This window comes from Nuphar pumila, chromosome 10, assembly GCF_984573655.1.
Source record: "Nuphar pumila chromosome 10, dmNupPumi1.hap1.1, whole genome shotgun sequence".
In the NCBI taxonomy this organism is placed as follows: domain Eukaryota; kingdom Viridiplantae; phylum Streptophyta; class Magnoliopsida; order Nymphaeales; family Nymphaeaceae; genus Nuphar; species Nuphar pumila.
Window position 1 is genome coordinate 86,789,120 of NC_143258.1, and position 25,529 is coordinate 86,814,648.

Below are 25,529 nucleotides of genomic sequence, written 5' to 3' on the forward strand. Positions count from 1 at the left end.
ATATGTGATTATAGCATGTTCATATGTGTTCTAAGGCAGTCAGAAAAACTCTATATGTGATTCTATCATGCTCATATGTGCTCTAAGGTAGGCAAAGCAAAAAACTTTATATGTGATTCTATCATTAATGATATGTGTTCTAAGGTAGTAAAAAAACTCTATATGTGATTCTAGCATGCTCATATGTGTTTTAAGGCAGTCAAAAAACTGAATATGTGATTATAGCATGCTCATATGTGTTCTAAGGCAGTCAAAAAACTGAATATGTGATTATAGCATGCTCATATATGTTCTAAGGCAGTCAAAAAAACTTTATATGTGATTCTATCATGCTCATATATGCTCTAAGGCAGGCAAAAAACTTTATATGTGATTATAGCATGCTCATATGTGCTCTAAGGCAGGCAAAAAACTCTATATGTGATTATAGCATGCTCATATGTGCTCTAAGGCAGGCAAAAAACTCTATATGTGATTCTACTATGCTCATATGTGCTTAAAAGTCAGACCAAATCAACTCAAAATGAGTTGATTTTTGGTCTGCTGACAGTGAACACACAGAGAAAGAGAATAGAATAAAATTTTTAGAAAAACTCAAAAAATTTGCACATAAAATGATGAGTGCAAGTTGATGCAAAAATCTGGTTTTTAATTCAATGCACTATTCATTTGAAAGAATCCAATACCTACACTATGACATTGAATTACATATAAAAACAGTCATAAACATCTCTAATATACGGTTAGACTACAGAAAATGGAATCAATAAAACTAACTAAACCAACATGCAAGCAACTTATACAAATTAACTCTAAATCTAATCTAAAAGACACGCTATTACTAAACTAATGTAAACTAAAATGCAATTATCAATTAGAATGTCTAAATTAGTGAAGGTAACTAATCCTAATAGACTCACCTTAATGTAAGCTAACTAATTAACTAAAAACACAAAAATTAAATCTACTGTTCCTCTTTTCGTGATCCCATACCCACCTGCTGTGAGATTGAGCACATATATCACAAGGTACATTGTGATGTAGAGGAAACTCAACCCATTCATACATAAATGACAAAAGGTTCGAGGATCCGGTGAACAAGATACCCAAGGTGGGAAGAACTGAGATATGGAAGGTTATAAACTTGACCCCTGATAATCATCCTTTGCACCTGCATCTGGGTCTCTTCCAGGCCATAGAACCGAGGCAATTGGTAAACGTGAGTGACTTGTTGGCTTGTATAACTGTGAGCAATGATGCTGTTTCATTCCACATTAACAAGTATGCTGTAGGGCCATTAGTCCCTCTTCCACCTAATGAAATGACATGGAAGAACCTGGTTAAGATGTCCCCTGGATTCATGACCACAATCATTGTAAAGTTCGGGTTTGTCCACACCAATCAACCATATCCATTTGACGCGACTGCATGCACAACCCGGCTGTGTACCATTGTCATGCAAGTTCCTCTGCATGCATTTTCTACATCTATGACTCAAGATTACTTATAGATCAGGAACAGGAAAATTGCAGATTAGTTGTTCTATATGCAACTGCTTTGTTCCTTTCAGAACTCATTGTGGTTCAAAATCGGGGACTAGTTTGCCTTGATCCTAACAAACATATGTTGTAGTTTTTCCAATGCCCATTGATGTTTAGCTTTATGTAATTAACTTCTGAACTAATTATTTTTAAATTGTTTTTCTGGATGTACATATTGGACCATGAAGATAATAACGCTATGATTAGGCCATTGAAGTTGGTTTGACTGGGGGGAAACATACTGGACCAGCAGAAATTTGTTTTGTTTTTTTTTTTCGAAAGGTAAGCTGGGGGTTAGGCAGACCCCTACCGGTTATACAACGATACCATTGGGATTTGAACTTGCAACGTTCCATTGAGACTTTTTAATTACTATTTGACCGTCTTTATTCTATTGGTAGCCCTTAATATTTTTTGATGTAATGATTTTTCAATGCCTCTTCAACTTGGTGACGCTAATCAGTCGCTACTCCCAGATAAATTGGAGCCCTCATGGGCTCCTAATTGATTCAAGTTGATGCATTTTTTTTATTAAAAAAACGTTAAAGAAACTGCTTTATGTTAAAGATATCTCCTTTGTACCTATTTTTTAAGGGATAAAAAAGTAGGATTCTATTCGTTAGTTTTTTTATGTTTCTTTGTTTTTCTTTTTTTCACAGTGAAATTAAATGGCAAACTTTAAAAAGGTTTGCTTTGTTCTAGAATCTAAAGCCCCTTCCTTGATTTTGCTGTTGAAGCTAAGAATGTGCACATCCTATAATCAAGCCATGGATTTAAAGCCGCCGTGTGTACAAGAATAGCATAAAAACAGTTCTCGCAAAAAGATTGGATTCAGGTTGGACGTGGGCTTTATCCAAACCCATATATTTGATATGGATCCAAGAATTTTTCACTATGCCAGATCCAGCTACCTTTTTACCATTATCCAGTGCACTTTTTACATCTAGCAACTTTTCTTCCGGGATGTGGGAATCCATAACCAAAGCCAACCCATTTCGCAAATCAGTACCAACTCTTATCAGATCCAGTTGGACCTCTAATTCAAATCCAATATACTGTTACATGACGTGGATCTTAAAATAAGATGTGAACATATACTTAATGCAGATTTAGACTTGCATCGGACCATTTTGGATTCTGATTCTAGTCCTGTCTATGTTTTCTGGCAAATCCACGTTACATCCAGATCAAATCCGATCCATTTGTACTTTTTATTGTTATATGTAAATCCCTTGTTTACAACCTTTCTGTGATTGGATCTAGTATTATCATTTGAATTTGGCATCTACATCCAACTCCACTACATTGGATCTGGATTCAGGTCCGGAGTTACTACCTAATATTTGGATTCAGGTTCAGAAATACCATCCGGCCCGAATCTAACCTGTTTGTAAATTGTGCCCCCGACTAATAGGTCATCGAAATTCGGAGTAAAAACCCATCCATGTCTGGAGATTTCTACACGTGGCTATATGTGGGAGAGAGCTTGACACAGAAACAAAACTCATAATCAAATGGGAAATGGCACCATAATAATATATTAATCTATGAAAGGCATTTATGTTTACCCCTTCCTGCATATTTGGCAAAAGTGAAAACGACAATCGAACGGTGTTAACAGACATCTCTCTCTCTCTCTCTCGTTTTTTCGGCGACCGGAGATCGACCTAGATGGCCGGAATCAGGTGGCCACCCGAGGATGCCGAGCCGGTGCAGGTGCGAGTCCCGGCTGTCCCCGACCTGTTCTCCGACGACGACCGGTCTGTCGCGGCCGACTCGTGGTCGGTAAAGAGCGACTACGGGAGCACGCTCGACGACGAGCAGCGGCATGTCGACGCCTCCGACGCCCTCTCCGCCGGCGGCACCTTCCCTGCCGCTTCCGAATACGGGTGAAGGACGGATTCCTTCTCGGTGTTCATCCATTTCCCTTTCCTCTCCCTCTCTCTCTTTCTCTTCGCCGAAGAACTCGTCTTTCTCCCTGTTTGCACGAAAAAATCTTTTTTTTATTTTGCATGATTTTTTGCTTTGATATTCGCGAATTTTCACATGAGTTTTTAAATGGGTGATCCTCTATATCCGATCTTTTTTGGTTTTTTTCATGGTTTTGAGGAGAATTTTACGCTTTTTTGTGGTTATTTTGGTTTTTCTGTAGTGGCTATGATTCGCTTGTTCATGGTTTTTGGGTTTTTTTGGTCCGACATTGGGGTGATCATGGAAGATTTTATATGAAGTTCATGCGACCGAGGATCTTTTCGCTTTTTCTTTTCTTTTTATTGTCGATGGATTGATCTCGTTTTGAAATGGGTTATGCTAAAACTTCAGCATCTTTTCTTTTCTTTTTCTTTTTCTTTTTTTATGATTTTGAGGGCACCTTTACATTTTTTTTTGTTATTTTGGTTTTGTGTAGTAGTTGTGAATCCTCTTTCTGTGTTTTAGGTTTGTTTTTTATGCTACATTGTTGTGATCGTGGAGGATTTACGTGCATTTGAGAAATTCATGATGACGGAGTTTGTTTTATATTCTTTTGCTCCTCTTTATTTTGATGGTTTGATGTTTCTGAGCAGTTCGGATAAGGATGAGCAGGAGCCGGAAACGGAGAACTCCATGCTGGGGTTGCAGAGTTATTGGGATTCTGTATATGCTGACGAGCTTGCGAATTTCCACGAGCATGGTCGCGCAGGAGAAGTCTGGTTAGCGTCTTGACATCACCATCGAGATGCCATTAAAATGATCTTATTGATTTGTTTTTATTTTGTTCGACTTTCCTTTTGAATTATGATTCTGAATTTTTTGCTATTTTGTTTAATGATTAGCGATTTGGTGCAATGGGGAACCTCTTCTTTCCACTTTATGAATAGGTTTGTTTAGTGCACAATATCCTACTTTGGTTGGTGAGATTTAGCTTGTTGTTTTAATGATTGATGATTAAAAGAACTAAATTGATCTCATTTCTGTGCATTTATAGAATTGGTATTTTCATGTATTTGGATTTTGCTTTCATTATTATGTTTTGGGTACTCATGGCTCGTTCACTGAAATTGTATTAGTTGATTTTGAGAAGGTGGTGTTAGGCAAAGGTATTCCATTTTGGGTTTCTTTTTCTTTCTATGGTTGCTCTTTTTGGCTTGTTGATAATGATGATCACCTTCCTTTCCTCATGACCAACTAATTCTTTTGACCTCCTTCAACTCATGATGGTGGTTTTTCTGGCTTCGTGTGTTGAAGACTTTGAATCGTTAATTATTTGACTCTATTGTGTCATTCTTTTGTTCCCAGGTTTTAGGTTATGAGTTTTGGAGGTTTAGTGATTTACACACTCAATTCCAACATAAGGATATCTTGATTAAAATCGGAACCCACATTGATCCAAGACATGCTTGCAAGCTCATCATGTACAGATTGCAGACCTTATCCACAAGTGCATATATGGAAAGTGTGGTGTGTCAAAGGGTTGATGAGAAACTGACATGTTTCTACTGGTCAATTCAAAGAGCTGGATAATATATATTCATTCTACATTGTGAAAAGACATTTGTAGGCGATTCTATCACAGCCATAAGAGAAAGGACATGAAAGAGTTTTCTTGTCTCTCTTTCTTTCCTCTTCATTTATATGTTCATCTATTTTTTATGAAGTAACTGAGTACTCATTTGAGAGTTACAATCCAAGGAGAAAAAGATATGTTGATAAATGATGAGCGGAGCTCATTGCAGTAATTGTTGTGAACTTCCTCTGATATGTATTGGATGATTTTGTCATAATTTTGAGCAATGCAGTAAGGTCAAATGAAACCTCATTTATTTTAGCTCCTACCAATAATTCTTTTTCCGTGTGGCAAGTTGCAGATCATAAACTCATTGCTGTTATACAAGGAATGTGACATACCAAATATTTGATCAGTCTGTTCTCCTTTAACTTCCCTATTAGTCTCTTGTTTTCTTCTGCTATCATAGGCTACATAATCACTATGTCAGAACCATCACTTTCTGTAGGAAAATTTATGTTTCACTAATTTCAATGTCATCTTGACTAAGCATTATTTACATTATCTGAACTAATGAGTTCAGTCAGGACTACTCTCAAAAGGTTAACTACAGTATGCGAAGGAAAATAACTACCCCTATGCTGTGCCTAACCATCATCTGGAGGTTAATTAGCCTAAAGACTTTTCTAAACATATTGTAGGTCTAAATAACTCAGTAAGACAAATCAAGCATGGAACAAACCATAACTCAGCCACTTTTCAATTTCCAGCAGCCCATTCAGCAGTGTTCTGCAAATGAAGTCTCTCATAATAATTTGTCTCGAAAACATTGATGGGCAACTTGAATCATGTCATTCAACTTAATTAGAAATAACCAACTTCAAAAACTACAAGGAAGATCCTCTCTGCCAATGGAAGCTTCCAGTAATCTCGCATCATACATTTGGTCACTTTCTAGAGAGAACATGGTGTTCTAGAAATTTTTGGAACATGAACCACTCAATATGAGAATAATGCTTCAAGCTACAGTAGCTACTGAAAATGGGATTGATGTTTGTATGAGTTTCTTTTATAATCTAGAGCTCATTACTGAGAATCTCTGTTGTGATTGTGCAACCAAACTTTTGACGTCTTGCTAATCTTTGCGTAGGTATGGTGTTGAAGTGATGAAAATCATGGCAGTTTGGACAAAGAATCTTTGTGTTAATTTTCCTCAAGTCTATTGTAAGGATCTGAGTGGTGAGATCATCCCCAAATCTAATCCTGGTGATGAAGACTCAAAGCTCTTGGCTAGTTGGAGTGTAGTTGATATTGGGACTGGCAACGGCTTATTTCTCCAAGAACTTGTGAAGCAAGGGTACCAATTTCAATTTCTTTTGCATTTAGTTTTTGTTGCCCCACATATTTAGGATTAATTAACTGTTGATATGCAACATCATGTACTATTATTGTCTCACTATGCATGGATCACTTTATCCACTGTTATGTACTTGTAATGTCTTAGTCTCTTTTCATTTGTTGTGATCCTATACTCTATTATTTGATGGCCCCCTAGTTGCTTAAGAATATAAAGGGCAATTACCTTGCAATTAATTTCCTTGTCCAGGTTCTCAGATCTGACTGGAATTGACTACAGTGAAGGAGCAGTTGAGCTTGCAAGAAATCTTGCTGATCGTGATGGTTTCCCTAATATCCAGTTTTTGGTACTTCTGTTTCTTGATTTTGTGCAGATTTTTTGATGATCTGGTTTAATCTAATTATTGATGCATCGAGGCATAACTTATTGCTTGTCTATTACTGGTGAAAACAATTTCCCTGATTCTATGCAACAACTTACTTTTGAAGAAGAATCTATGATAAGTATTGATCCCTTCTGCAATAAGAATGGAGACGGCTTCATAAATGTTAGATAATCCAGATTAAATGTGATAAATTTTGTTTTTATTATATTGTGTTAGTTACATCATTTTTTTGGTCGGCATTGCATTTTTGCATGTTCACTTCTGTTGTTAATGTCATACCAGAAGTATTATACTTTCCATCTCTCCTATTTCATGTTTTACATCCCATCATTTACGGTTAACTTATAAAGGTGTTTGCTTGCTCCGTTGACTTAAAACACTAATATTGCCACCCAACTGCTGTTTGTTTAATGTGAATGCAGCGAAAAAAAAGACACTGAGACTTCACGATAAGGTTGCCAACGTTACTACTCATCAAACAGCGAAGAAACCGATGCTGTCACGCTATGGGTAGACGTGATGAGAGAGGTTTTCACGATAACGGTGATGCAGGGAGAATGCGGTACTCTCACGAATACTGGTACCACGCTGTTACTCCTAGATACAGCAACAGGAAACAGGCTACCCACGTACAGGCCTGTTACTTGATGCAGAGAAGGAACAGGCGTTCACGTGCTGGGGCTCGACCCTCTTGGTCATGCAATGCACAACACTAAGAAGAAGGCCACCGTAAATGATTTCACTTGATTAGCTTCTGGCGATGCACGGTCGTGCAGTACAAAAAGAAAGATAACGCAGAACACGTGAAACAAGAAGAGAGACACTCGGAAGAAACCAAAAATGAAGAATCAATTAATAATGTCCACCGACTGAAGCTGTTACAGGGAATGGAAACAAAGACTGACAGAAGATAATAAAATATTCAGACTGAAAAGAGAAAAAAACTCAAACACAAAATGACAAGAAACCAAACCATAAAGGATGTGCGGCTGAAGGAAATGAATAACAACGAAAACTATAAAAAAAAAAACAGAAAGGAAAAAGATGGCTGCTGCAATTCTGAAATATTCTTCTCCCTTTCCCACGCAACCCTAAGTTGGGTTATTTAAAAGAGTTTGGTTGGATTCGGGTCTCGGGTCCGGACCCAACTCGAAACACGGCTGTGTGCTGTTGGGTATGGGACGTGCTCTGCATCATTCTCCTCGGGTTGAGAAGAAGTCGGCTCTGACGACTTGTTGTCACCACAATATGCATATAAAATCAGAGACATTGACGATAGGCAACATGTAGCGATATTCCTGAACGATTCCAAATTAAAGCTTGTAGATTGGTTTTGAAATTAACCGTCTATACCATCTGCTATGGCACCCCATGGAAGCATAAGCTGAATTTATGTCCCTCCAGCACGCGGTCTTAAGGGTTTGGCTAGAATACCAACAATACAAGCATGCTTACCAAAAACCGGACCACCTTCTGAAAACTTCACTATATCTGCCCCGGATGCATAGTGGCTCTGCTCACTGTTCATAAAGGAATACCCATCCAGGATCTTGTTCCCAAAAGCAATCCCAAACAGAATCAAAAGCTCATGGTAGCTGCTAAACCGAGCAATATCTAGTGATTGCCCAACACAGCCAAATTTGTAAACCTTCATAAATGTTTGGTCAGGTGGGTCAAGTCTCGAATTTTGGAGAATTCCTGGTGAGTCCTCTTGCAATTGTCGTTGCTGCTAGTCACTGAATGGTTGAAACAATTTCTGATGCAAAAGGCGACTCTCAAACTGGTTATCAAACATTGCATATGCCTCTTGCCGGAGCATCGGGCATCGGGCATCCCTGTGCAGGCTCGCTTCGATGGACTCTGATGTCACGCTCGACAGTTGGAGGTTCGCTGGGCATGGGTCGATTGTCACCGCACTCGGGTGGCCAACCACATCGACGCCCAATCCACCACTCGTTTTCAACGTGGACGTTGGGTGCGTGTTCACCGTCGATTCTAGGACAGCAAGCCGATCTTCAAATCCATCCACACGCTTCGACAGACCGGCTACCTCCTTCTCTAGGCGTAGCATATCTTCTTGCATCTTCGTCACCATGTCGAGCATCCGCTTCATGATCTTCTCTCGTGCCTTTCCGTTTGTAGGACCGTTCATCGCCCCTTGCGTCATGCCGTTGATGAAGGAGGAGGAGCTGGGCTCTGATACCATTTAATGCAGCGAAAAAAAAGACACTGAGACTTCACGATAAGGTTGCCAACGTTGCTACTCATCAAACAGGGAAGAAACCGATGCTGTCACGCTATGGGTAGACGTGATGAGAGGGGTTTTCACGATAACGGTGATGCAGGGAGAATGCGGTACTCTCACGAATATTGGTAACACGCTGTTACTCCTAGATGCAGCAACAGGAAACAGGCTACCCACGTACAGGCTTGTTACTTGATGCAGAGAAGGAACAGGCGTTCACGTGCTGGGGCTCGGCAAATAGGGCTCGACCCTCTTGGTCATGCAATGCACAACACTAAGAAGAAGGCCACCGTAAATGATGTCACTTGATTAGCTTCTGGCGATGCACGGTCGTGCAGTACAAAAAGAAAGATAACGCAGAACACGTGAAACAAGAAGAGAGACACTCGGAAGAAACCAAAAATGAAGAATCAATTAATAATGTCCACCGACTGAAGCTGTTACAGGGAATGGAAACAAAGACTGACAGAAGATAATAAAATATTCAGACTGAAAAGAGAAAAGAACTCAAACACAAAATGACAAGAAACCAAACCATAAAGGATGTGCGGCTGAAGGAAATGAATAACAACGAAAACTATAAAAAAAAAACAGAAAGGAAAAAGACGGCTGCTGCAATTCTGAAATATTCTTCTCCCTTTCCCACGCAACCCTAAGTTGGGTTATTTAAAAGAGTTTGGCTGGATTCGGGTCTCGGGTCCGGACCCAACTCGAAACACGGCTGTGTGCTGTTGGGTATGGGACGTGCTCTGCATCAGGTTTCCACCATCATAATTCCTCTTGGGGGCTTCCCATCCTTCTTAGTAAAAGTGCTAGAGTCCTAGGTTACAGAACATTTGTGCAACACACACAATCTTGGATATTTCTAAAGCAAATTACAACACATAAATTTCTTCATCATTTCCTGCTTATATTTAGGAAAAAGTGTGACTAGGCATTTCCTTGTTGACCTAGTCTACCTAGACACTGGCTGCTGGCCATGTGATGATTCCTGATAATCAGGAACTAAGAAAGGTGCTAGGCAAGCTGGACAAGGACTAATGGGACCAAGCGACACAGGCAAGAACTTAGTTCACCTTTTCTTTTTCACGTTTTATAGTTCCTGGCAATGCCTATGTGTTGTTAAGCAAGGTCTGGTACTGTTTGTTGTAGTCTCATGATGCTTGATGTTGATGTGTTTATTCCTAGACTGGATTCTGTCATGTATCTTATAACTGCAATTGTACTCACACCATGCTCCTTAAGTATTCAAAAATAAACTGATTAGTTCATCACTTTTGTAACTCATTTATTTTAGGTTGATGATGTGCTTGAGCCCAAACTGGAGAAGCAATTCCAACTTGTTACAGATAAAGGAGCACTGGACGTAATTGGGCTGCATCCTGATGGCCCGGTATCATTGCCCTTCTATAGATTCTCTTTATATAATTTGCATCTTTGCAATGCAGTGTGGATTCTTCTCTTGTTGTGTTATATATAGTTTGACCATAGTTACTGGAAACTCTCTTCCCATGAAGCTCTCTTTGAAATTGTGAAACCATGATCTTTCAAGCTTCTGAAACTTTATGAGAAGCTTACTTCTACAAATGAAAAGTTTGTTTTTTTTAATATGATTCTTAATGTATGAAATACACTTATAATGATATAAAAAAATCTATACATTTATCTCAAAGTTTTAGTTTTATTACAAACTTACATATATGATGAGTATTTTTGGGTAAAAGGGTGAAAAGATGCATTTAATAAAAAGTACAAATTTTATTTACTTTTTATTTCACTTTCCAATCACTTCAATTTTTGCTTCTTACTCGTTTTTTTCCTTATGCTTCTTAAACTCTTTGCACTTCACACAGATCTTAAAGACTTGCTTCTCACTTCACGCTTCGTGCATTGCTTCTTTCCACTTCCTACTCTGGTAACTATCAATTTGACTGTCCTTGGCTTAATGTAATCTTTATCCTAGTAGGCACATGATGTTCTCATGTTTCTAAGATAATAACTCTGTTCCATGTGTTTTATAAATCTTGTTTAATTTTGGATTTTTGAAGTTCCAACTACTGTTGATATTTAGAGGCATACCTTAGATGAGCTAAAGCAGGTTCTTCTCTGTGAAATGAACTGAAGACACCTATATACTCAAATTTTGCTTTAAATTAATCACTGGAGTATGGCTGTTATACATGTGAATAGTTACAATCATCTTGATTTAACACTAGTCAACCCCTTCTAGGTATGCTACATGTCTGATTTTGAAGGTTATAGTCATTTTGGCAAAATACAGATGAAACTCCAACAGTCCAAATTGACCATTGCGATGTCTAATCTGCCAAAGTAATACCACGGATTTAGGTTTCACCAATTATTAGCATAACTTAGAGGATGAACGGCTGTGGCTATTAATGACAAACAAGGAGTAATGAATTTCCCCAATTCTGTCAGTCACTTCCTGACAGTGCAGACACAGCTCAAGAGTAGATAGAACGCTTGGGTTTTGCAGTGCAAGATTGGTGATAACTCTAATATGCTTTATTTTTTGCCAATCTGGCAGGCTTATGTATTGGGAATCAGTCTCAAAGTTGGTTGCTCCTGGTGGAATACTGGTACTATTTCTACCTCGCTGAATGCCTCCATATGTTTCATGCCCTTAGCTACATATTTTATGTGCATTTGGAGGCTGAGAATCTTTGTAGTCATCCCTTCCTCAAGTGGGGAACTTGGCCTAGATGATGTTAGGATTCATTTGTCCTGGCGATTCAACCCCAAACATGCGGCAATGGAGCTTTTTTGGGAGCTTGAAACCTATCACATGAAATCCCAGACCTGGGTTCAATGATCCCCAGCCACTAGACTCTATGTGGAATGGTCTACTTTCTCTACCTGCTGGGCATGCTTGTAAAATAAAAAGTTTGATATTGCTGTGAACATTTTTGTGGTGTTGTTTATTTGTCTGTCAATCTTCAAGTTTGGTTAAACGTGGTTTTCCACTGTGGTTATAGGTGATCACCTCATGTAACAATGCAAAAGATGAATTGGTGCAAGAAACTGAAAGCTTCCAGCTGAAACCAGTTGCACCCATGGCATCAGATGCACAAGGCAGTGAGCCTCTGCCCTCACCATTCAGATATCTGGATCATGTTATGTCCTATCCAACATTGAGTTTTGGTGGCTTGGAAGGGAGCCAGATAGCAACTGTCGCATTCATGCGAAGGGCTGAGGCTTAGCAGAAGTCCTACATTTTCATTTGTTGCTGCAATCTGGACTCATTTGATGCATCACCATTAGTTGATTGTAGCAACAATTTGCGTTTCTTGTGTCATTTCTCCTGCCCTCCTGATTCTACATTACTAATGGTGTTATGGCGTGCTTTATATTGTGTTAGGGAAATCCTTTGTATATACTGATTGACAATGATGTAAATGGGAATTGAAACCGGATCATTAGCTTGAAATGCTTTGGAGTTACAGTTAATGCTGATTGATCATTTTTACATCTCTCATTGACAGTTATTTATTTTAAAAGCAGTAGGTATGGTTGCATTTCTAATGATGGCAATTACATGTGTATGTGCGTCCATGTGCGTGTGTGCATGCATGCCAGTATAAGAGAGGTTTCGGAATTGGGTGTAGCTTCCTATGCCCAAACTGTTTTATTTTATGACGATGAACCCTCGCCGGAGACGAGGGAAAACCCTGGGTGGAGCCTCACGACCACCCTGCCTTACGTGCCCCACAACCACCCTGCCTATGCCCAAACTGTTTAACAATAATGGATGTGGCCGAACATTGTTCGCCACCTTGTGGATCGTGGTGAGGCTTTTGATGACATGCCTGTTGCTATGTGGAAAGCTCATGCCCATGGTTATGGCATTTCTAGTCGTTGGCATTCTCATTTCCCTTCCTGACAATCTTGTTTTACATCAACTACCTTTCAAATCCAGCTTGACAAGATAGAATGGTCCAAGTCCTGTCATGGAATTCAATATCCTATCTACTGGTAGTCCCATCCGTAAGTAGTGAAAATTAAAAAATGATGTCATTTGATCTTGATGGTGTAACCGATCAAAAAGATGAGACGTCCAATCTTTTAAAATAAAGTTATCACGTTGGTCTTGCCGTTAATCTTGATGTTGTAACCAATCAAAAAGATGAGATGGTTAAGCTTGTAAAATAAAGTCATGACAATGGTCTTGCCGTTTGGTTGAATCTAATTCGATTGCAAAGAGAGTATCTAAATTGTATAGAGGTCTTTTTTTTTTTTTTGTAGGCCAAAGAAAAACGTGAAGCCCTAATTGGAGATTATTGAAACTGACATTTTGAAGGATAAGGCACCTTGAATGGTAACCTTTGATGGCATGTAATATCTTTGATGTACTCATAATTTTCTGCCTAACCTCAGCTTGATTGTCCAAGAAAGGATAGGTTATCTTTGTCATTATGATTAGGGGTGTCAAGGGTCCTAACCCTACTGAAATAGGTGGGTCCAAACCTGGATCCGACTAAGTAAAGCGGATATCAGACCATCTTGTTTGGGCTGGTTCATGGATATTCAAGCTCCACACCAGGCCTCACGCTTTGAAGGGCTGTGTTTAACCAAGACGTGGCCCATGAGAAGGCCAGTCACCCTTACCTGACTTGGGCCAGGTCATTGCCCACCATTCCAAAGGGTCAAGTGGAGTGTGGACCATGGGTGGCTTAGCCTGACAGGATTTGCCCTGACTGTTTAACGGACTGGATTTGACTGGGCTGCGGAACATGAACAGGTCAGTCATCTGTCTGATTTACTGGTGGGTTGGGACTGGGCCGGCCCATTACCCACACCAATATATCAACTGTTTTGGGTCACATGGTATTACCCGGATCAGCACTCCGGAGTTCAACCAATTGGACCCTGGCGCCCGGGTCCAATTCTGGAAAAGTTATATTTCCGAAAATACCCTCTCCTCGATGGAACAACGAACTAACCATCCCCAAAGCCTCAAATGACTAAAATAACCTTAACGGTAATAATATAAGCGATCATCTTCGCATTGCTTTAAAATATCTGATCACGCGTTTCTCTCTCCTCTTCTCCCTCCATTTCTTGCATCTCTTTTTAAATTCAAAAAGAAAAATTCCAGAGAGAACAACAAAGAGAACCCTTCTGATCAGATTGCAGCAGCTACACCGATGGAGACCAAGAAAGAGACCGACTTCTGGCGCCTTCTCGTTCTGCTCTGCATCGCCGAATTCTTGACCGCCTGTTCGGCCTCAATTGCCACCGGTTTCTGTGAGAGTCTCGTCTGGACTAGAGGCTTCCTCTGTGAGGAATTCATGGTAATCTTCTTGATCTTGTTTTTCGTTTGGCTTAGTCACTGTGATTAATCAAGTAGTCAGTCTTAATTGTGTTGATTTCAGGTGCAAACAGGCGATTTGTATAAGCTCTCTGTGCAGAAGATTAGTGTTAATGAGAGCCTTGGCTTGGTGAAGCCTCCGGTGTTCCTCTATCATGGAATTATGCAGGTTTTTCCTTCTTTCTTTCTTTTTTTTTTTAGGTGCAAAATGTTCATTGTATCTGATCCAATTATCTTAGAGTGGACGCCGACTCGGACTGTGCAACCGATAAGTATATTGGTGGTTGGACGTAGGGCTGTATCAGACCCATTAGGGTGCACCCGAACCCACCCAGACAACATGTGGGTATCAGATTGGTGTTTCGGTTATGTGAGGTCAAGAAGATGGCAGTCCAAACCCGACTAGTGTATATGCAGGTTGGGTTCAGGCCGATCCAAATAATATTCGGGTCAGTATTTTTTATGACCCATATCTGAAAATTCAAGGTTCGGGTGAAATAGCCGATGCAGATGAGTCCCACTGCGCCGCTATTTTGAATGTCATGGTGTCTCATGTGATTTTGAATCTCAAGCAAATTAGAAAGTGACTCTTATTTGCCTATACAAATCAGATTCACTTTCTCATTCAAATGAGAAAGTAAATCAGAATGATCCAACCGAACGTGCCCTTAGTTTTAGTTGCACTGAGCAGAACCAGAAGTGAACATTTGGATCTGGATGCAGCTAAGTCCTTTCATTTCTTAACTCGGATACCCGAACAGATCCTTACTTTGTTGGCCTTCTGATGCCTTCTTGTTCCCTTTATGAAAAAAAAAAAGAAAAAAGAAAAATTGAGTAATTTTACAGAAAGCTACCTAACTTAACAGCTATTTACAGATAGCCTACATTGGGGTTATTACATTCAATTGCCTACTTTTACCTTAATACATTTGGACTAGTCTCCTAAGCAATGTTGTAAGTATCGAGGAGAATCGGCCTGAATCAGCCAAAAAGCTTCAAATCGGCCCAAAATCGATTTTGTAAGGGGGGCGAATCACCTCCCTTATAATCGGGGTTGAATCAGCCCTTATTTTTAGATTTTAATACCGTTTTAATTCGGATCAAGTCTGAATCGGTCGATTCTCTGAATTTTACCTTTTTTATAAAACAACTCATCTTATGACATCTTACAGTCTTGTGTTAAACAAGTCAATAATGACGGTCTTTTAGTCAAGGTCATGAATGATTTTAGGACCAACTGTTCTTTGAAACATGAAGTATAAGAGTTGGCAACTCCTTTTTAGGACTAACGTTTCAGTTATTACATTTAGCTGCCGACTCTTTTTTTGAAATGTTAGCCTGCTTATTGTAATTAGCTGATCGGCTTTCTGTAAATTATTATTTTTTATTTTCCTGTAAGTGTAAAATCTCCAATGATCTCTCTCTCTCTCTCTCTCTCTCTCTCTCTCTCTCTCTCTCTCTCTCAAGGTTGTGTGGTTTTCACAGGGTGGTGATATATGGGTGTTGGACGAACCAGAAAATTCTCTGGCTCTGATCTTGGCAAGTCAGGGATATGAAGTTTGGATTGGGAATACTCGCTCTTCTCTCTTCACCCGTGGTCATGCCTTATACTCCCCTTCTCAGAAGGTATATATTCTGAGTCTCTGACAAGTTCTCTTAGACCCATTAATGCATTTCAGGTATTGTGAAGAATGTGAATCAGGGTCATGAACTGTGATGTTTGTGCAACACGAAACATGCGAGTATGAATTCTAATGCTGGAGTTTATGAACTTGTTCACAACTGTGCAATGATCATCCATGCCATTCAGCAAACCTGTAAGTAGAGATGCTAAAATTCATCAAATTAGTTATGTTCCTAAAAAGGCCAAGTTGCATTTGCAAAGACAAATTGCCTGAAAGCAGAATAGTATAATTTTCTTTGCTCCGAAAAAGTGGTAAACTTCAAAAATCTGTCGAAACATTTTTGGTTATTACATTTAACTGCCTTTTGTTTTCATCTTTGTTTGAAAGATATTCTTGGTCTTAAAATCATTTGACAGATAATTCTTTGGCCAAACTAGATGACTAAAATTGTCTTAATATTTATTTCAACTAAAACACGAGTGATCCTTGTAATTTACTGAAGATGAAAAATATATATAATTTACTTGAGTGATTGCAAAAATGTTTACAGAGTTGTATAAATGAGCTGCATGTATTTTTGACAATGATCACAAAAAAGATTACAGAATTGCATAAATGAGCTAATTCTCACAAAAAAGGTTACAGGATTGTATAAATGAGCACCCAAATTGATCCATAATGGAGTCATGAATATCAAAATAAGGTGACTTTCATGCCTAGAATAACCATACAATTAACAAGGGACTGACTTCAAATTCTTAAGCTGGCCAGAGAAAAAGCACTGTACTGATTTTTTTACTGTTAATCTTGATTCATAGTTGCATAGATTGACCAGCTCACATTCGTGAAATATTTTACAGGAGTTTTGGGATTGGGATTTCGATGATCTTGTCAACCATGATCTCCCCTCAATGCTGAGCTTTGTTGCCAGAACAACAGAGAAGAAAATCCTATTTATAGGCTTTTCACAGGTCAAAAAAAAAACTCAAGATGACCAAAGATAATAAATCATTTTGTCTGAAGTTTGGTTGTTGCAATTGTAGGGGGCCATGGTTGGATTTGCCTCCTTCACACGAAGTAAGGTGTCTTGTCTAATAGAGAAGGCTGTCATGCTGAGCCCAATTGCATACCTCGAGAATATTAAGTCCATTCTTGTAAGGATGGCTGCTATCTTCTTCTTGGATAAGGTGATAATGCTGCTTCACATATTAGTAACTATAACTGATCACATCATGCATGGCTAATATGCACAGATTGCATTGGTATCTGATTCTATTAGGATGAGTAGAGCGTAGGTGCTTGTGATAAGTGTTTTATGGGTTTTTTTATGTTTTTTTGTTTTATTTTTAAAATATGACCGTACAAATGTGATCTATGTACTTGATTTTATAGGGATCAGCTCTTGAAGTGCTTGATTCTGACACATGGGTGGGTTTTTATAGGGTTCAAAAAATCAACCCTCCAAAATCTTTGTAAATTTTTGAGGCTCCAAATATCATTTTTTTTCATCTAAAACACATGATCCAGGTGTGGATTCTTCGTAAATCGACTATGCTCAACACACTTATGGGGTAGGAAGTGCGAAAAAAACTCCTGAAGAGCAGAAAAACCCATCAAGCACATATGGCAAGAACCTAATGTTCAAGCACCTACATTAATAAATAACGATAGTATAAAACAATTAAAACTAATTGGAGTCAGAACTAAGACAAAATTCATGGCCAGTGTGTAGTTTCAACATAATTTGTTCCTAAATTTGCTGAAAGCTGTATGTTTCTTTGAAAGAAAAGTTTTCAGCCTTATTTTTCTCTTTCTTTCCTTTTGTTCCTTAGTGGTATCAATGCCTATAATTAGAGTTCATTTAGTGGTATAATGAATCTGACCTTCAACTCTGTGATAGCTGGACTTGGTTTTGGGAGCGAGCAGATTCAGTCTTTCAGAGTAAGTACATGAAACACTTTATTCTTCAACGAATCTACTAGGTTGTACTCACCAACTGTGATGTCTGAAGTCTCTCTTCTTGATAGAAAATACAAGAACATGCAATAGTTTCATAGGCTAACTTTGTTTGGCAAGCTACAATTGGGCTTCGCTTGGGCAGCTCGGGTAGACGGAACCAAAATTCGAGAAAAAAATCTTGTAATGTGATCATACATTGCATTTGTGTTCTTTGTTTTCAAGATAATTGTGATCATTGATTAGCAAAAGGATATATAGAGAACATGGAGAAACAATTCTCCATGGTTATCCTGGAACCTTATGGAAAGAGAGATGGCCATCTAAACGGATATTGCCACATGAAAATATAAAGGTTTTTGTTATTAATCTTGTGGACTTTGACACTATTTGTGGTTGCAGTGATCTAGTCATGAATATAATGGAATTGGCATGTACCACTACAGGATCAGATTGTGACCGTAACCTTCTCTCGATTATTGAAGGTGCTCTCTCTCTCTCTCTCTCTCTCTCTCTCTCTCTCTCTCTCTCTCTCAAGCTTGCGCACATGCATGCCGTTGTGCGCGTGTGTGTGCACATGCTTAAAGATATTGAAATATTCATGACTAGCCTCTGGTTGCAACAACGGCTCTGTCTAGGACCAAGTTCTTGCCAGAAGAATCCAATGATTTACAGTGGATACAAGTCATCAACTTCCATGAAGAATGTTGCGCAATTAGCCCAGAGTGAGTGCATCTTTATTCTTCACCCTTATGTTTTTTTGTTTATAGAGTCAAGTCAAAATATGAAATCATCCAGCCCAACCAAAAAATCAGTTGGAGGTGTGCAGAACTCATTTAGGGTTTGAATCAAGAACCATCCATTAGGAATTGCTAATTGGTTTCAGACCAAAGAATTGTGCTTGCTTCAGTCTGGCCTGATTTGGATGATTTGGCCTAGATTATGACCTGGATGCATCATGTATACATTCAACTTCCCAGCTGTGTCAAATTAATCCAAGCCTCATTATGTCACAGTCTCCAGTAGTTGTAAAGGTAACAGTTTCGAGTGTCTAATAGAATTATCAAGTCATCTGTAGATTGCTTTTGCTCTTCACCTGATCTGTGAAATTTTGCCCCATTGCTTCTAAATATTGTGCAACATTCAACCAACGGCAGAGGATGATGTTGATTCGATATAGAGTAGAGCTGAGTAATTCACTCAGTCAAGTTAGTTGCAAGATCGGCAGATAACTCACACCTGACCAAGTCTAGAAAAGATTAGGCTAAGAAAGCTCAAATGAAAATTTTCATACTCAAGTTTGTCTAAGCACAATGTCTTGTAAGAGACTTCGTAGCAATTTGCTGGCCAAATCAAATCGTAGTTTGCTGGCCAAATCAAATCATAGTTTGGGCCTAATCTTGCTTGGCCCAGACAAACTGAGCCCAGCACCTATCTTGAATTTTCCTGGTGTTTCTCGAAGGCTTTTAAGGATCAAACATTGACTCGCACAATGGCTTCCATGTCTCGGTCCAATTTGGAGCCTTACTATACTGATTCACAAATCCACAAATTGGCTACAATTGCTACCACTCTTTGCAGATAATTCTGATTCAACAGATCATGTTTTTTTTTATGTTCGCACACCATTGTTTTGGTATGACTTCACATGGATTTATGCACAACCTCTGTCCATGTCAAACTAGTTCACCAGTGGGCCTATTTCATTAACAGTATATTGAGTCTGTGAATGGATCACTTTAAGTAAATAGATTATCTCACTTACTGTTGGCATCAATCTGGGGCTTTTTAGGTTTCAGGCTTGCACACCATAACATCCAAATCAAGCTAGATGGCCTCTGAGATTTATTCATGAATCATGTATAATGACCATGGTTACGTATTTAATTACTCTTTTCTGTTCTTGTATCTTCCTAGTGATTAGGTCAGGCAGATTTTGCAAATATGACCATGGCATTGTGGGGAATCTTTTCCACTACTGGAGCATTTTTCCACCATCATACAAACTAGGAAAACTACCAAAGAAACTTCCATTTTTGCTGGCTTATGGTGGAAACGACTACCTGGCTGATAGTGACGACGTTCAACATGTCACTAGGGAGATTCCAGCAGCCCCTGAACTGCTGTTCTTGCCAAATTATTCACATGAAGATTTCGTACAAGGTGCCTGTGCTCACATTGATGTTTACCCGAGGATTCTAAAGTTCTTTCAGACTTGAAGAAAATATGTAGAAGTGCAACTGTAAAAGAATAAGCCCATTTGTTTAAGCCAATTGAGCTTCTTGTTTTCTTGTTTCTTTTATATGCTTGGAAAATGCATGACATTGTTAAGTTTCAAAATTTTGTATCAGTAGTTTCATATGCAAAGAAAGAAAACTTCAAGGATACCTGCATCTTCAGTTCCTCCGGCTTTCAGTGAAATGGAAGTCTCTCTCTCTCTCTCTCTCTCTCTCTCTCTCTCTCTCTCTCTCTCTCTCTCTCTCACACACACACACACACACACACTTCGGAAATAATATAGAACAAGCATACTCTTGTAGTTGCTATTCTGATACTTCAAATGGCACTAGACAACATAAGAAAGCAAATCAAACACTAAGGCAGCACTGTCACATTCTACCCATTATTTACCTATAGAGTAGGCCCATGACCAGACCTACTACTTGTTTTTGTCCTCATGCAGCTTCTTGAAGTATGCTTAAGGGTTAGGCTTCAAAATCTTTGTTGGAATTTCCTCAGCACCACCCTTTCCTGGAGCCTTCATCATCTCATCATCCTTTGCACCACTCTAGGTGCTAGAAGCATTCTTGTTCTTGGAATCCTTGCCAGCGTCCATTTCCACTTGTAGATGGATATCTCAGGAGGGAATTTTGAAGATGAAGGTGCTTTAACCTTAACACCACCACCACACATATATAGAGTAGGCATGGTGCATGTGTTCATCAAGAAATTATGAACATCATTCCCTGGCTTGGCACATTAAATTTTTCGTTTACCTAGGAGTCAATTGTTGAAGGGAATTAACCCCATCTCTTTTTTCCATATTTTCTGCTATAGAGTTATGATGATATTCAAATGAGACTCTTTGTTGGAATTTTGAAAAACCACTGAAATAACTAAATGACCAATTTACATGTTCTCGCTAAATCATTGAAATCGAAACTGAAACAGAACTTGATGCGGAAGCGTACCTGAATCCATAAGCGCTCTGGTAGATCGTTGACGGGTATGATCTTCCAGAACATGTATACGTGGCCATTTTCCTTTCTCTAAACATAATGAGAGAAGGACTGAATTCTCTTTCTGACAATGGAAAGTCTAAAGAGATGACCATTGTATAAGGTTTGGGGACCATAACCTAATGTGATTAGGAGTCTGTCTCTAATTCAACCCATTACAGAATTGTAGACAGATTAGGTCTCTCCATATAGTGTACCATACCATATGAGATATCACATGACCCTAAAAGATTAGATCACATAAACCGGGCTTGAACCTAAGACAATCTATAATGCGTAGTTCGACGTATGTAGGCCCACATGATTTTTCTAACAATGTCCTACTTGGGCTACATACGTAACCTTATAATCATACATTATAACTTTATGAGCTCAGAAATATTGTCTTATTAATTGATATCTCTATCAATCTGGTCCATTGATCATGTCAACATATGACCAAAGCGGTCTTCATTACAAATAAGGTAATTGGACTCATCAATGATCACGTATATCGACATAACCAAATGACATGGATCAAGTATGGATGTGAAGCATGAAAATTACATGTAATGTGATCAAACATGCCTATGTTCAACTGGTCCTTCCTTAAACTTTAGTGAGATCACAACATAATGAGTATAGAATGAAACTGAAACTTTAACTTCATACCAAAGTGGTAAAAGACAACTTTATTATAACATAGAACGTCCAAATACAAACTCCCACTAAACTAGCATATCATAAAATGATAAAACACCCATTCAAGCAGTATGCTTTGGGTGGTAAACCTTTAGTAAGCGGATCCGTAATCATGGAGTTTGTGCCAATATGTTCTATCGATATATGATCATTCTGCACTCTTTCTTTAACAACAAAGAACTTAATGTCAATATGTTTTAACTTTGATGAGCTCATTTTGTTATTAGAATACAACACTGCTGAATTATTGTTACAAAATAACTTTAGTAGTTTCTCAACATTATCCAAAATTTGTAGCCTTGCGACAAAATTACGTAGCCATATCCCATAATTAGATGCCTCATAACAAGCTACAAATTTTGCTGTCATGATGGAAGAAGCAAATGTCTGCTTGGTACTCCTCTAGGAAATAGCTCCCCCGGCTAACAGAAAAACATAACCTGACGTGGATCTGCGACTGTTTTGACATCCCGCAAAGTCAGAATCAGAATACCTAATGATCTCCAACTGATCTGACTTCCTGTATGTGATCATATAACTTTTTGTTCTCTGCAAATACAGCATAACTCGTTTGGCTGCTATCCAATAATCCATACATGAGTTACTAAGATATTTTCCTAACATCCCAACAATGTATGCTAAATCGTACGCATACATACCTGAGCATACATAAAACTCTCCACAACAGATGCATAGAAAATCGATTTCATAACCTTAATTTCAGACTAATGTTTAGGGCACTGAGCAAGACTAAACTTGTCTCCTTTAGCAACAGGAGTATCCCCTGGTTTTCAATCATTCATGCCATACATTACCAGAATCCTTTCGATATAGCTCTTTTACGATAATCCAAGAATACCTTGAGAACAGTCTCGATGTATTTGGATCCCTAATACAAAAAGGCATCTCTAAGATCTTTTATTTCAAATTTCTTTGTCAGAAATCTCTTGGTTTCATGCAGTATGCCTATATCATTACTGGCAAGCAATATGCCATCCACATACAAAACCAGAAAAATAAATTTACTCTCACTAAACTTATGGTATATGCATTCATCAGTCACATTCATCTCAAAAGCAAATGAGAGGACAACTTGATGAAATTTATGATATCATTGACGAGAAGCTTGCTTAAGTCCATAGATAGATTTCTTCAGTTTGTAAACCATTTTCTTAGCATCGCTTGTGACAAAATATTCTTGTTGGACCGTGTATATTGTTTCATCGATGTCCCCATTAAGGAATGCAGTCTTAACATATATCTGATGCAACTTTAAATCATAATGAGCCACAAGTGTCATCATAATCCTAAAAGAGTCTTTCATAGAAACCAGAGAGAAAAACTATGTGTAGTCAATGCCTTCCTTTTGAGTAAACCCTTTTGCAATAAGATGGGCCTTATATCTTTTCACATTACCCTTTGAATCATTCTTGGTTTTAAATATCCATTTGCAACCAATGGGTTTCACACCTTCGGGCAATGGGATAAGATCTCACGTGTCATTGTCCCTCATGGATTTAATCTTCTCATGCATTACTTCAATCTACTTTTGAGAGTTAGAACTTTGTGTGGCTTGTTGGAAGTTGATTGGATCATCTTTTCTTAGGCCAGTATCACCCTCGTGTTCTTGTAGAAAAACAATATAATCATTTGAAATTGTCCTTATCTCTATAGTGGATTTCCTTAATGATACTGGTTCATAAGGTATTTCTTGAGGTTATTGAGCTTGAACTCTAGGAATAAAAGCTTAATTTTAGATAGGGAGATCTAAAGCATTACCTTGATCCGAATTTGTGGGAACAATATCAAAAATGAAAATTTGATTATTGTCATCCACAATTGTAGAAATAAAAAAAAAAACTCTTCTTCAAAAACAATGTCTTTTATTTTATCACTCTCCCCAAACTCAGCAACCTCGAAAAAAAACTTATTCATAGGATCATAAAACTTATAGCCCCTGTATCTTTTAGAATACCCAACAAAATAGCACCTAACCATTCTAGAATCCAGTGTCTTTTCATGTGGCTTATAAGGCCTAGTCTCAGATGGACATCCCCAAATATGAAAGTGTTTCATAATAGGCTTTTTGTTTGTTCATAATTCATATGGGGTCTTGGTTATTGCTTTAGAGGGTACCATGTTCAAAACATAGGCTGCAATCTTTAATATTTCTCCCTAGAGGAACTCTGGTAAAATAGAATGAGAAATCATACTCCTTACCATATCCTTAAGAGTCATGTTTCGTCTCTCAGCAACATCATTCATGCTAAGAGTGTCTGATATGGTATATTGAAGGACGATCTCATATTCTTCTAGGAATTTAGAAAAAGGCCCTAGACGTTATTCACCTGATCTATCATATCTACTATAGTACTTGCCACTATGATCAGATCTGACAGCCTTAATTCTTTTGCCAAGTTGGTTTTCAACTTCGACCTTAAACAATTTGAACATATCCAGTGACTGAGACTTTTCATGAATTAAATATAAGTATCCATAACAAGAATAGTCATCTATGAACGTAATAAAATATTATTGATCATTCCAAGAAGCCGTAGGGAAGGGCCCATAAATATCTGTATGAATCAATTCTAAGACGTTTGTTCTCCTTTTTGCACCTAATTTTCTTATGTTTGTTCATTTTCCTTTTATACACTCAACACAAACCTGAAAGTCAGTAAAATCAAGAGAATAAAAAATCTCACTTGACATAAGCCTTTCAATTTTTTATTTAAAAATGTGACCCAAGCACTTATGCCATAATAAAGCAGAAATTCTCATTTGTTGATTTTCGTTATGTACCATGAGAACTTAAATATAAGGTTTCATTAAATGAGGCAATAATATCATGCAAATAAAGGTTATCAACTGTAGATAAAGAATCGGTCCCAATAAGATTTGAATTAAGAAACAATTTAAATTCATTATTTTCAAATAAACAAGAATAACCATATTTATCTAAAATAAAAATAGAAACTAAATTCTGCCTAAAAGATGACACAATAAGTGTTTCTTTCAAATATAAATAATTTACAGACTTCAATAGTAACCTAAATGTTCCTATTGCCTCAACTTCAACTGTTTTGCCATCGCCCATATAGATGAATCTTTCAGCATCAATTGGTAGTCGACAACTTAGACAACTCTGCATAGACACACTTATGTGAGTGGTAGCACTATAATCCATCCACCGAGTGTATTCGAGAACAGAAGTCAAATTAACTTCAGAACAAACTAAAGTAAGGAACACACATTTCTTCCCATAGCATACATGATACTTGGTACAATCCTTCTTCATATGACCCTCCCCTTTGCAAAAGAAACAACTAGACTTTGGGTCCTGATGTCTTTTTTGTTTCTTCTGCGATTGAGAGTCAACTGTAGCTTCTTTAGTCCTTTTTTTTCTTCCTAAACCTGTCCTTAGAGGTTACTGCCAAATGATCATCTTAGTCTTCTCTTCCTTCATTCTATCATCTTCTTGCACACAGCATGAAATGAGCTCATTAAGAGTCAATTTTTTCTTTTGGCAATTATAACTGACCTTAAACTGACTGTATTGTACAGGAAGGGATATTAAAACCAAGTGTACGACTAAGTCCTCAGACAACTCTAACTTTAGTGCCTTGAGTTTTGAAGCAAGATGGGACATTTTCATAATGTACTTGTTATTGTTTCATTTACCTTTAT

The 25,529-nt window shown here is 38.2% G+C and overlaps 2 protein-coding genes across 2 annotated transcripts; both read left to right on the forward strand.

The window, feature by feature from the left end:
- The first annotated feature begins 3,212 nt into the window (after nucleotides 1-3,212).
- LOC149827191 (uncharacterized) lies at nucleotides 3,213-12,460 on the forward strand. The gene is made up of 7 exons (XM_090018459.1): nucleotides 3,213-3,430; nucleotides 4,106-4,231; nucleotides 6,176-6,382; nucleotides 6,632-6,728; nucleotides 10,310-10,413; nucleotides 11,561-11,612; nucleotides 12,009-12,460. The coding sequence occupies exons 1-7, from the start codon at nucleotides 3,213-3,215 to the stop codon at nucleotides 12,231-12,233; spliced, it is 1,029 nt and encodes a 342-aa protein (XP_089874585.1). The 3' UTR covers nucleotides 12,234-12,460.
- Nucleotides 12,461-14,177: 1,717 nt separating this feature from the next.
- On the forward strand, nucleotides 14,178-20,141 carry LOC149827192 (triacylglycerol lipase 1-like). The gene is made up of 6 exons (XM_090018460.1): nucleotides 14,178-14,324; nucleotides 14,406-14,510; nucleotides 17,010-17,153; nucleotides 17,867-17,907; nucleotides 18,325-18,407; nucleotides 19,840-20,141. Exons 1-6 carry the CDS (start codon nucleotides 14,178-14,180, stop codon nucleotides 20,139-20,141), a joined length of 822 nt encoding a protein of 273 aa, XP_089874586.1.
- Nucleotides 20,142-25,529: the final 5,388 nt, after the last annotated feature.